The sequence below is a fragment of the Carcharodon carcharias genome, chromosome 14 (genome assembly GCF_017639515.1).
Source record: "Carcharodon carcharias isolate sCarCar2 chromosome 14, sCarCar2.pri, whole genome shotgun sequence".
In the NCBI taxonomy this organism is placed as follows: Eukaryota; Metazoa; Chordata; class Chondrichthyes; order Lamniformes; family Lamnidae; genus Carcharodon; species Carcharodon carcharias.
Genome location: NC_054480.1, coordinates 49,209,375 through 49,222,245, shown reverse-complemented (window position 1 = coordinate 49,222,245; position 12,871 = coordinate 49,209,375). Strand labels below are relative to the sequence as shown.

Below are 12,871 nucleotides of genomic sequence, written 5' to 3'. Positions count from 1 at the left end.
TTTTAGTGATGACTATTGACCAGGTTTAAAAAGAACAGTACCTTTCTTACAAAAAGAAAATTAATTGAAGGGTAGGAATTGTTTTCTTTTCTCCAGAGAATCTGTAGCCTGGATTCAGCTGAGGCAACATAACTACTTTTAAATTCAATCATTGAATTGTTGAATTTATCGTCACCATTAAAATGTTAAATGGTACAAATAACAGGATCAAGAGAACTGGATATGCACACATCTGCCTCTTCAAGATGTATGGATTTGTATCATTAAAATTCCTACCACCAGGACAGACTCTTCCTCCAAGCCTATCTTTTAGCTGTTCCCTCTTGCCAGAACCTACACCACTGTTGTTGAGGTCATAATTGTGTAGTTAGAACATGAAATAAAATGCAGCTTTCATTGTTAAGGTACAGAATGGAACTCCAGCATTCTGCAGGTTAATTAATTGATGTTTCTGCTTCCCTTTCCCCTCTTCCCACTCCCCCCGCAATCAAAAAGTGCACTCTGCAACTACCCTAATCTACAGTACCTTGCCATATAACTACTCTACAGCCCAGATTTCAATCACCTACTTTCAACAGCCCAGGCCTAAGGCAAATTTGACTTTCTAAACAGCCAATGCTGGAAAGACATGGACAAGAGATTTTTTAAAAAAAACTTCCATTCATTTTACCTTTTTGGAGAAGGTATGAGTTGATCTTGCTATCGTTCCAATCATTTAAAATGAAAAAAATACACGGAGGAATAACAAAATAGAGAGGAATAGCAAACAGCCCAGAAGACTAAAAGAGGACACAGCTAGGCTAGGGGACTGGGCAACTTTGTACAGAAAAATGTGAAATGATGGCATTCGGGGCACGAGTGAATGAATGAAAATATACATTAAATTAATGCAGTGGAGGGGCAACAGGATTTAAGGTTGTAAATACGTCAAGCCTTTAAAGATCAGGCTTGAGGGGAAAATCCATTTAAGGCAAACAGGATTTATATAAAGAGATCAAGCAACATCTGTGGAGAGAGAAACAGAGTTAATATTTCTGTTCAATGGCATTTCAGTTCTGCTGAAAGATCACCAAACTGAAATATTATTTCTCTTCCTATCTCCACAAATGCTGCTGAGTATTTTGAGCATTTTATGGTTATTTCACATTTTCAGCGTCCACTGTATTTTGCTTCTTTTTTATCAAGAAATTGATTCTAAAGAGTCATGATGATTCTTACAAAATGCCAGTCAGGCCTAGCTTGGAATACTTTATAATTCTGGACTCCTTATGCCCTGGAGAAAGCTGCAACATTGGTCTACCTGAATGGTACCAGGGCTAAGGACCTGAATTATGAGAAATGAGGCGTGTATGCTCTCATGCTGAGGGGAATTTGATGGAAGTATTCAAAAATGAGAAAAGGAATGCGCATGCATGTATAGGTAAATTCCATTGTAAGTAAATGGAAAACAAGAGCTATAGTCTTAAGATATGGACTGGATACATAAAGGGGAAAATTTATCAAAATAGGAATGCTTTGTCACAAGTGCTGAAGTAAATGCAGCTAACTAAAAGATATCAGATAATGACCTGAAGGAGGGAATAAAATGGGACTTTTTCACTAAATCAACTCTTGAAAGGAACTTAAGTTTAGGACAGACAAGTGAACAGAAGACTTCCTGTAAATAAAATCTGTTTTGAGCTCAAGAATTTCTTCCAGTTGAACACCAGGAAGACCAAAGCTATCGTTTTTTAGGCTCCTGCTAAAAATTACGCTTCCTTGGTATAGTTCAAGCAGTGCACAACTTTGTAATCCTGATCATCTCTGCTTCACCATCCTCCATGGGCCTGCCTGCCAGGTAGCTTCAAAAGGAAATTGGATGGGCACTTGAAGGAAATAAACTTGCAAAACTGCAGGGACAGAGCGGGGGAATGGTACTGACTAGAATGCTCCACGAAGAGCCAGCAAAGGCTCGATGGGCCAAATGGCCATCTCCTGCCATAAATGACTCTCACTCAATCCAGAGCTGATCTTCTAAATAATTTTTTATTCATTTATGTGATGTAGGCATTTATTGCCATTCCTAGTTGCCCTCGTTCAGGGGCATTTAAGAGTCAACCACATTGTTGTGGGCCTGGAGTCACATGTAGGCCAGACCAGGTAAGGAGAGCAGATTTCCTTCCCTAAAGGACATTAGTGAACCACATGGGCTTTTATGACAATCAACAATGGTTTTGTGGTCATCGTTAGACTTTTAATTCTATATTTTTTATTGGATTCAAATTCCACCATCTGCCGTGTTCCCAGAGTATTACCCTGGGTCTCTGGATTACTAGTCCAGCATCAATGCCACTACACCATCACCTCCCCATACTATCCACCACCAAGGCTGCTTATTTCCACAATAGCAATTCTACCCCTAAATCTCGTATTATTACCAAGATTCCTTTCTATTACTTTGCCACATTTAGACTTATCTTTTCTCTAATACCTTCCTTGCCCATATCTATAAATTCTAGATCATCTGAAACCCTTGCCATCATTTGTCCTCCCTCCTGACCATCCCATTCTTGTTTACCTACACTGGTTCTATAACCCCCAGTACTAAGCAAGTTTTAATTCCTTACTCAATTCTCTCCACAATTTCAGACCACTGTACCTTTGCAACTTTCTACAGCTTTTTGTCCCCTCCTATGTACCCATCTCTGTCTCACCAATAGTGATAGAGCTTTTGACTGTCTTGGTTCAATTTTCTGTCACTCTCTCCTATATCTCCTTGTGTCTCTACGTTTTTTTTTGTCTTTTAAAATACCTCTCAACTGTATCTCTTCAACAAAATGAGTCACCTCCCCTTCCCACAAAGCTGTTTATCTCTTTGTCAATGAAGCGTCATAGGATGTTTCTCTTCACTAAAAATGGTATATAAAGCACGTTGTTGTTCCTTGGCAACTGATGTTTCTCTGTATCTTTCCTCTGTTCTTTGAAATGATGCTGCTTAAGCCCTAAGGTGCTCAAAGCTGCTTAGTCAAAAGCAAGCCAGAGTTTAATGGAATATTACACTTGATTTATGTTGGGGAAGGCTTGTGTGTAATCAACTGTCTCTTTTATTTTACTGGGTTTGATTTAAAGCAACACACGTGTGTTAAAGTATTTCACTGGTTGGGAATCAAAAAGAAATAAGATGACAAATATGAAACATGCTAAAATAGGGCATAGACCAATTTTTATTTTTAAAGTTTGTAGATAAAATGACTTGGTTATTTTGCCCAAATGAATTCTGGCATTTTAACTTCTAAAAGTCCTTCTCCTTGGCCATTCGTTGTTTAAAACCAACTGATTTTGCATAGTAAAATGCTTTGAAATTCTGTTTGGTTACAGATATTTTCACTTTGGAGAGCAGACCTTGGTGATGCCCTCCAATTTATTTTAAAATATTTACTGTTTTTGTCTATGTGGAACAAAATAATTGAATTAACATTGCAGATCGCTACACATTTACTGAACCCCCCCCCCCCCCCCCTACAAGTTTACAACTGAGTTCAAGTTTGAATTAATGGCTGTCTTAATATTTGAGTATACAAGTTATCAACTTTTCTTCCGTGTTAAAGGAAGCTGCATGAAAAGGAATGACCATGTGGGGAAAATTAGCATGTGAGATATACTAAGAACATGACTCATTCAACTTCTCTTTCTGTTCTAGACCTTTACGGGCCATTTTGTCTACTATGTCAAATCTGCATTGTGTGAAGACGATATTTGGAGTATCCTATATCATATAGGGTACCACCTTGAAAAGGAGACATTTGAACTGAAAAACATAGTAAACACTAACCGTGTGAAATTGATTTCTTTTGAGCTCTTCTTGGCTGGAATTGAATGTGAGAATTTACTTGAAATCTGTTCACAAATAAAAGGTAAGGGCTATTCAGAGCTTAATGTAATTGAAGAACGAAAGAACAGCACAGAAGATGTGAGAGGTTGCATTGACGCAATGAAAAGACAACGGAGACTGGAAGACTTGCATACATCAGTGACCCGAATGGACTTTCGAAGATCTGACGGTGAACGGTTAACAAACAATTACATCAAACATTTAATGTACAAGCCTTCACCGCATGTAGATAATGATGAAAATCACTTGGGAAAGCAGTTAAATAAAGTTCATCTGACACCTGTACATCACAAAAAAGAGACAGTTTATAGCTCTCCTTTTGAAGAGATGACTGATGAGATTTATCGTCCTACACCTTCCCTTCTTGCTATGTCAAGTTCCCCTCGTTTAGGATCAGAGGAATACTTGCAGTCTCCCAATGATAACTGGAGAGCAGAAAATAATTTTAATATGTCTTTCCAGGCACTTGATGATGATTTGGATCTTTACACAGCTGAAGATCCTAGAAGCACTTTAACACCGAGATGGACAGACACAACTAGTTACAGTACAAGATTAACAAAAAATAATGACCTAAGAGGTGTGTACCATGAAACTTCTCATCTTACCAAAGAAAGTGTATCTAGCACAGTTGCGTTGAAGTGCCAAACATGTGGAATGTCCAGTGGTAGCATAACTTGCCAAAAATGTGACAAGGTTCTTTGTAACCAGTGCCATCGAGACACCGGAGAGTGTTCACTTGTCTCATGTAGACATGAATATCCAAGAGCAGTGGGTATCCTATCACGCTCATCATCTGTTCAGAATGATCTTTCTGTGAATTCTACTCCAAAAGAGAAATGTTCATTTTCTATCACAACCCAGTATCAAGAGCGCTTACCCAGTTCCAAGGGCACCAGCACATTGCGCTGTGGGTTTTGTGACAAACCTGGTGCAAAGTTCACTTGCTTGAACTGTTCTAAGGTATCCTGTGATGATTGCAGGGCTGTTTATCATCAAGATTTATGCAACAAGAATAAGGTGCACAGTTTCCACCCAAACAACCAGCTCAATTACAAACCCGGCAAAATTTATTCCCCATACAGATGAATTATTCGATCTGGTATAATAATGCATGATCAGCCCTGGAAAAATCTATGCTGAGGATATTTGGAAAATGGGTAGATTATAGAATGGACAGTCTGAAATATAAATGCGCACTGTGATCTCTTTGTACTACAATATGTACCTTAAGGTATTTAAGTTGCTGCTATATTTTTCAAGGGCTGATGTATGTACATTAAAGCTGCTTTGATTTAAAAATTCATACTAGTGGTATAGAAAGTGAAATGATGGTTTCAAACCTGGAGCAGACAAATATTTTGTTACCAGAAGTGAATGGAGGCAACAGTCTGCAATATTTGATGCTGGAAGATTTCATGTAAAACTGTCAGATGTTTGTTTAATGAGCCTTGTTATTGATGTGCAATTTTTCTCTTGCCATTTTCTAATGTGACTGTGTTTAATAATTACTTTTTACTTACAATAGGTGGGCAAGTATGTGTTTTCTGATGGGAATCCTGATCCTGTTCTGGTATCCCTTGGCTTATCCATGCATTTTTTGTTTTGAAGACTGTTAAATAATTTTATTATTGCTTGTATGAATAAAACTGTGTACCTGACCATACTAAATTCTGATTTGTTTATTTTTTCTAAGCCAACAAGTTAAATTGTGTCCGAACTCTAGGTTAACATCCTTATGCACTCGTAATACGGAGTCATTCTTTTGAGTTTACCAAACTGAGTGCACTTGTTCTTTAATTTTTGACTCTCCTGAGTTGAGGTTTGTGAATCCTTCCCTTGTCCACAGGCTATAATGTCAGTTGTGGTAGCACAGTTTTATAACACACCTAAAGTTTGATGTATTCAATTTTTTTACTGGCACTACCTGCAAACAAATATTTTTAACTAAACTTTTGTTTATTGTAACCTGATTTCTAGATAATTGTCAGCTTATGAGGAACTTATCCTTTATAAGTTGCAGTTCTAAAACTTTCCCTACCCTTTCACCCTCTTTGAAAGTACTGACTCATGCTAGTTGTACAGGTGCTGTTCTTCAGTCAAATTCTCATAGTTATGAGTTTTGATGCTCTTCAGTTTGGCTGGTCTAGATCCTTTCTTCCATTGTGCACTTCCATTTGGGATCAGTGGATTACAGTTAGTGTAGGTAATCTTAGTTTTCTTTCCTCCCTTCACCCAGCTGAAGTTGCTGAGACCACATGCAGCATTCTTGCTGCTGTTCACCTGAGATCATTCAACTGATCACAGACCAGAGATCAAACGCTGGAGCCTTCTGTTGTGTATGACTTAGCATTATAGATAGTGAATATATCCACTTGACAATCAGGAAGCACACTTTAAAAGATGAGTATTCTAAACTTTTGAGATTGGGAGTTCCTTACTTATTGTAACTATTGAATGCAACTTCATTCAATGCAGCAGCAGTGCCTTTCTGCAGGATTTTTTTATTTCATGCATGGGATGTGATCTATGCACCAATATATATTGTGTATTGCAGTATATGGTCAGGTAATCTGGAAAGTAGTTATTGGGGACAGGAGTAGGCTATTCTGCCACCAGTGCCTGTAGATCATTCGTAGATCATCGTTGATCTGTGTCTTTACATCATTTACCAGCCTTGGTTCCGAATCTCTAATACCCTTACTTAAATGAAATTTTCAATTGACCTATCCCCAGCAGCTTCTTGTGGGAGCAATTTCCATAACCTATTATATGAAGAAAGTTCCTGATACCACCCCTGAATGACCCAAATTAGAGCTATTACCCCTTGTGCTGGACTGCCTTACCAGAGAAAATAGCTTCTCTCCACGTACCTTATCCTATACATTTAATAATCTTAAAACACATTATATTACCTCTTAATGTTCTACATTCAAAGCAATACAAGTCTAACCATGCAACTTAACCTTTATAATTAAACTATTTTAGCCTCTGTCATTCTGGTGAATGTGCTGCAGTATGTCCTTACTGAGATACAGTGCACAAAAACCCCAGTAGTACACTAGGTGTAGTTTAACCAGAGTTCTATACAACTGTGGCATAACTTCCATCATTTTGTATCTGAAAGCTAATATTCTATTAGCTTTTAATTCTTTTTGCACCTGTCATCTATCTTTTAATAAATCTTGAGTGTAGACCCCTAAATTTTAAGCAGATTTTAATCGATTTTAGCCGATTCTTATTTGAACTTTGCTTCCAGGATTGACCTCCACTGTGCATTAGCGGGTAGGACACAAACCTCTATGATGCTGTTTCCTTGTGCCTATTTAAAGGCCCAGTGCAGTATTGAAATGAAAGGATAGGTTGGAAGGAGGAGGTGGAACTGAGATGGCTGGAAAAAGGGGAAGATTGCCCCTGTTTGTCAGATGTTTCCCTTGATCTGCTTTGTGCTGTAAGGGACAGGAGAGAGATGCTATTTCTCAGTTGTGGAAGAAAAGAAACTTACTGTCACTACAAAGAATGCCTGGGTGGCGGTGCTATAAAAAGTCAACTGCAGTCTTGTGAACATGAGTTTGCGAATGCAGTGCTGCAATGGATTCAATGACCTGATTAGTCAGGAAAGGTTAGCAGGCCTCAATCGGCATTAAAATATTAATACAACCCCCCCCCCACCTTCAATCTGTCTTGCCATTCTACTCTATTCACACCATTCCTCATCCTCCATATTACTCTCATCAGCATAAATCTGAGTAGTTTGAAGCAACTCTTCTCATCCTCACTGCCTTTGCATGCTCAATTCCTGCTTCCTCTCAGTAACTGCACTGCTGACCTCCTTTACTTTCCTCCATTCTCATTACAAGTACGGAAGTGGCATTGAGGCCATGTCCCACAAAGGCATTTTATTCCCACTAATAAGAATGTGAATGCTCACAAGAACATTCCTTATGATTTTTGTCTTCACCACATGCACTACATTTGTTAGATGTGCACGTTCCTCAGAGCCACTCAAGTCTGTTGTACTGTCCCCACTTTGCAGAGGAGAGCGCAAAATGCAAGTAAGAGGACCAGGACTGGTGGCGGCGGGGGGTGGGGGGGTGGGGTGGGGGGTGGCATTGGAGGTCATTGCAGTTTCCCAGCAGAGGAAGTGGTACTGGAGATCAGCAGCATCTCGAGCACCCCCAGCATTGGAAATTATGAGGTTGGCCGTTCAACAGAAATGGGTGAAAGCATTAATCTTCAATTCCCACAAAGCAACTTCACTCTCAGTGGATTGCAGGGCGTCAGCAACTCTTGATCAAAAGTGATTTGTGTGCGTATATATCAATGTTGACAAAGTACTTAAGCTAAATTACATTCTTTGCTTCTTTCCTCTAGGATATCAGAAAATGACCACAAGCTCCTGCCAAAGAAGATGAAGATTCCTCAGTGGACCTTTCTACCTACTGTGGGTGCAATGTCATAAGAAACATCCTTCTCTTCTTAGATAGTCCTTTTTGGATCAAGGATAACTTGCTTCCTCTCTAGTTCACTGGATTCTGAAATGGCTGATAAGTAAAATGTGCGATCTGCAATATGTGGAGAGATGGTGCTTGAAAGGTTGGGTGGGTGGGTTGGTTTGGAGGTTTGTCCGACACCTCAACTTCGCCTCTGCACATCCCTGATGGAAGGCTTTCGATACATTCGCTGCCTTCCTGAATGAGCCTTTCCCATTTTGTTCACAAGTCAGGGTCTCCCATGAGTTGGCAGGTATGTTTGATCTCTAAGGATATCCTCAAAGCATCTCTAAAGTGTTTCTGCTGTCCTCCTGGGAGCCTCCTGCCACGATCGAGTTCTGAGTAGAGCATTTGCTTTGGGATTCTGGTGTCAGGCACACAAAAGACGACCTCCTGCCCCACAGAGCTGGTTTTGAGTGATCAGCAGCTCGATCTTGGACAAGTTGGTTTGGGAATGGATGCTGCTGTTGGACCGCTTTTCTTGCCATCAGATTTGTAGGATCTTTCAAAGGTGCTGCTAGTGGTACTAACCCAGTGCTTTGAGGTGCCTGATGCAGGGGTCTAAGTATCTACGGTATATAGGAGTGGGGGGATCACTGCAGCACAGTAAACCAAGACCTTAGCTTCGGGTTTTAGATACTGGCCCTTAAATACTCTCTTCCTCAGTCAGCTCAAGGTATATTGGAGGCAATGATGAATTTCTTTGTTTATATCTGTTTTCGATAGGAGACTCGCAAGATGTGGAAAATGGTCTACACTTTCCAGCATCTCTCCACTGATCTTAGTCGACACAGGTGTTTTGCTCTGGGAGCTGGTTGGAAGAGGACTTTTAGTTTTTTGGGTGTTTAGGGAAAGGCCCATTTTTTCATATGCTTCAGAGAAGGAGTTGACAATGACCTGGAGCTTAGTTTCTGAGTGAGCACGCACACAAGCATCATCTGTATACTGAAGCTCTACGAATGAGGTTGGAATGATTTTGGATTGAATGCGGTCTAGGTTGAAAAGTTTCCCGTCTTTTCTGTAGATTATCTCTATGCTTGTGGATAATTTGCTGGAAGTGAGGTGCAGTATTGCAGCAAGAAAAATGGAATGACACAGCCTTGTCTGACCCCAGTCTTCACAGAGAAGGGGTTTGTGGTGGTTTGTTGGTGAGGAACCACAGTTTGCATCTCATCTTTTGATGAGGGAATCAAAGGCTGTGGGGGGGTAGAGAGGTTAGTAGAGTTGAGGCCACAATTGGATCAACTGCGATCCAATAGCAGAGCAGGCTTGAGGGGCCAAATGGTTTACTACTCATCATTCACATGATATATGGTTGAGCTGGCAGAGGATAGTGACATTTTTGAGGGCAGTCAAATTTGAGGAGGATACTCCTTAAGCCTTTGTAATTGACAGAGTTGAAGGCTTTTGTGAGGTCGAAAACGGTCATGAAGAGCAGTCGATACTGTTCCTTGCACTTTTTCTTGGATTTGCCTCGCAGTGAAGATCACGTGTATGGTTCACCTCGATGGGTGAAAACCACACAGCAGCTCTGGAAGGAGTTCCTTGACCATAGAGTGGAGGCAGTTGAGGAGGACCCTTGCAATGACCTTTCCTGTGGCAGACAGCAGGGAGACTCCTCTGTATTTACCACATTTGAACTTGCCTCCCTTCTTGCATATAGTCAGAATCACAGCATCCCTGAAATCCTCCTTGGCATCTGCCCTTCTTCCTAAATGAGGGGTATGAGATTGTGCCAGGAGTATATCTGTCTTAGAAGTTCAGCAGGGATTCCATCTTCTCTGTGGGCTTTGTTAATTTCCAGCTGTCAAATGGCTTTTTCAATTCCACTGCAGACCAGTGTGGCACCCAGACACAGCCTGACAGGATATTGAGGAATGGAACTGAGGGCATTTGAATCGAAGACAGGGTTGAGGAGTTCTTCAAGATGTTCTCTCCAGTGAGTTCCCCTCCAAGCTTGGCTGTCAGCCCTCGAGTGCTTGGGCCATAGATGGCCTTGACAGGGCTGAAGAAACCACGCATGTCATTGGTGTCCATGAGTTGTGGAGCTTCTGCACTCTTTCTACCCATCATTTATTCTTTATGTCACAGGTTTTATGCTGTAGAGCTGCATAGTAAACAGCAGGTACCAGTGTAAGTATCACCATCTGCTGGGCCTCATGTAGATGGGACAACATTTGGTGATCTCTCACAGTACAATTGAGCATGGGTAGAGAGTGATGGGAAGGACAGTGCCTGCTAGATGTTGCCATTCTCTCCAAGCTTTGCTCACAGTGACAGAGATGCAGAACCCAGCAGCCAACAATGAAAAGAAGAATACTGGAAGCACTGCAGCAACTGTGTGAGGTATTGACAATCTACAGTGACAGAGAGGATGGAGAAGTCCAACTCTGTCAAACGTGGGGTGATGCTGTAGGATGTTTCATGTCTGCAATCTACCTTGGAGGATGTAGCAAGCTCCAGTGAAATTATAGCAGGACACTCATGAGTTACTGCAACCAGCAATTGTAGCCTGTCTGCAGGCTCACAAGGTGACTCTGTAGAACTGGATGTGAACCCCTCTACCAGATTTGACATGATGGTAGACAGTCTAGATAGGGGCTTTCAAAGCAACACTCATTTCCTGGAGTCCTCTGTTCCATAGACAAGTAGGAAAAATGTCTTGCTTTTCCAGGGGAGGCTGGCAGAACTGGTAAGGCAAATGCAGATCCTTCTCAGAACAGCTGCATCCCCGCAAACAATACCTGACATGATGTGTCAACTCCAGCTGGTCCAGACTGTCCTAACAGATATGCAGGGGGAGCAGTCAGTGGCAGAGTCCTTGCAGGCTCCAGCACCTGGAGGTTGTCAGATATGAACACCTAATGATAAAAAGAAAGGTACACAGCAGCCTGCTACCATCTCTGCTGAAGCCACTGAGGTAAGACCAAGTAGAAGTCGTAGGGATAAAAAGAGGAAGCTGTAGAGATCACCAAGGATTAAAACTTGAGTTTTATAAGGGAAACTTTTTTTTGCAGCAAGTGGCTAGGGTTTGGAATTCACTACCTGAGAGTGTGGTGGAGGCAGGTTCAATTGAAGCATTCAAAAGGAAGTTAGACTTATCTGGAAAGGATGAATGTGCAGGGTTACAGGGAGAAAGCAAGAGATTAGTACTAGGTGAGTTGCTCATTCGGAGAATCGATCCAGGCACAATGGGCCAAATGGTCTCCTGCGCTGTAACAATTCTGTGATTCCTTAGTTTGTATTTTAAGAATTAATTTCTAGAGCACATTAGTTAAGGGGTGTACTGGAATGATTTGTAATGGTGATTTCACAGTCTTTTTTTCTGAAATAAGTCTGGATAATGGAGATATCTATTAAAGGTCACGCCTTGGGGCCCATGGAATCAGTGTATTCAGGGTTACAGGTCTTTTTGTGAAAGGGGTATGGTTGCACGAGAGTGGTCCATTTGACATCATCCTAAGTGAACCTGCAAGCTATTAGATTATTTCTTGCATAACAACAACAACCTGAGCCATACATTTGGCTACTTCACTATTGTCTTTTTAAAAGAAATGGGATTTTAAGAGAAATATTTTTGGGAGTTGTCACAGCTGTAGAGGACAGTGAATTTGTTGAGGGTAGAGTGAAATTGTAAAGAACACTCTTCTTGCAAAGGGCCCAGGGTGTAATAATATAAAGATAATCCTGAGTCGGATGTTTTTTTGTACTCATTCATGTTATGAGATCCTCACTGGCTAAGCCAGCATTTATTGCCCATCCCTTGCCCTTGAGAAGGTGGTAGTGAGTTGCTGCCTTGAACCGCTGCAGTTCATATGCTGTAGGTACACTCAGTGCTGATCCTAATAAACAGCTCTGGCAGCTGGCAAATTTAGTTACCAACACCAACCACATTCTTTTACATCCTCACTCTCCAGTCTGCAAGCTCCATGTTTTTTTCTATAATGCACAAAAAGTTGTCATGGCCTGCCATACACAGGACCATACACGACATTTTAACTAACCTGTAGCAAAACCCCAGACCTATCTAGACATCCAAGCCTCCACTTCACCATATCTGTAGCATTTTAATAATGGCTCTTGTTAATACATGAACTAAATTATATTTGTGTTCTGCTGATTTTGGAATTTTGCACAACTGCTGTGACTTCAGCCTGTCATGAGTAGCTTGATTACCAAGGAGCCAATTTTGCACTTCTTTTTCTGGAGTTAAACAGTACAGCCACAGTCAGTTCTCATCAAATAAAGGTGTTATGACTGTTGTCAGAAAAGAGAACATTCACTTGAATAATCTTGTGCAAATTGTCATCGGTATTAACCTAATAGAAGTTCTTGCTATTCTTGAAGGTCCACATATGTGCAAACTATAAAACTGAGCTATCTAGGCAAAACCAAGGCCTCTCCTGTTTCTGTTGCTCACTAGGAAATTTCTTTCAAAATTTTTTGCTATGGCACACATCATTTCATTCGCCTGATTTATGTAGTCAATCTGCAGTTGAAATACATA

At 40.8% G+C, this 12,871-nt stretch overlaps 1 protein-coding gene across 2 annotated transcripts in view; it reads left to right on the top strand.

Moving 5' to 3' along the window:
* Positions 1-5,537, top strand: part of spata2 (spermatogenesis associated 2) — a 33,439-nt gene extending 27,902 nt beyond the window's left edge. For both annotated transcript variants that reach the window (XM_041204920.1, XM_041204921.1), the window contains exon 3: positions 3,680-5,537. In XM_041204920.1, coding sequence (XP_041060854.1) covers positions 3,680-4,960 — 1,281 coding nt within the window. In that variant the 3' untranslated portion in view covers positions 4,961-5,537. The remainder of the gene's footprint in view (positions 1-3,679) is intronic.
* Positions 5,538-12,871: the final 7,334 nt, after the last annotated feature.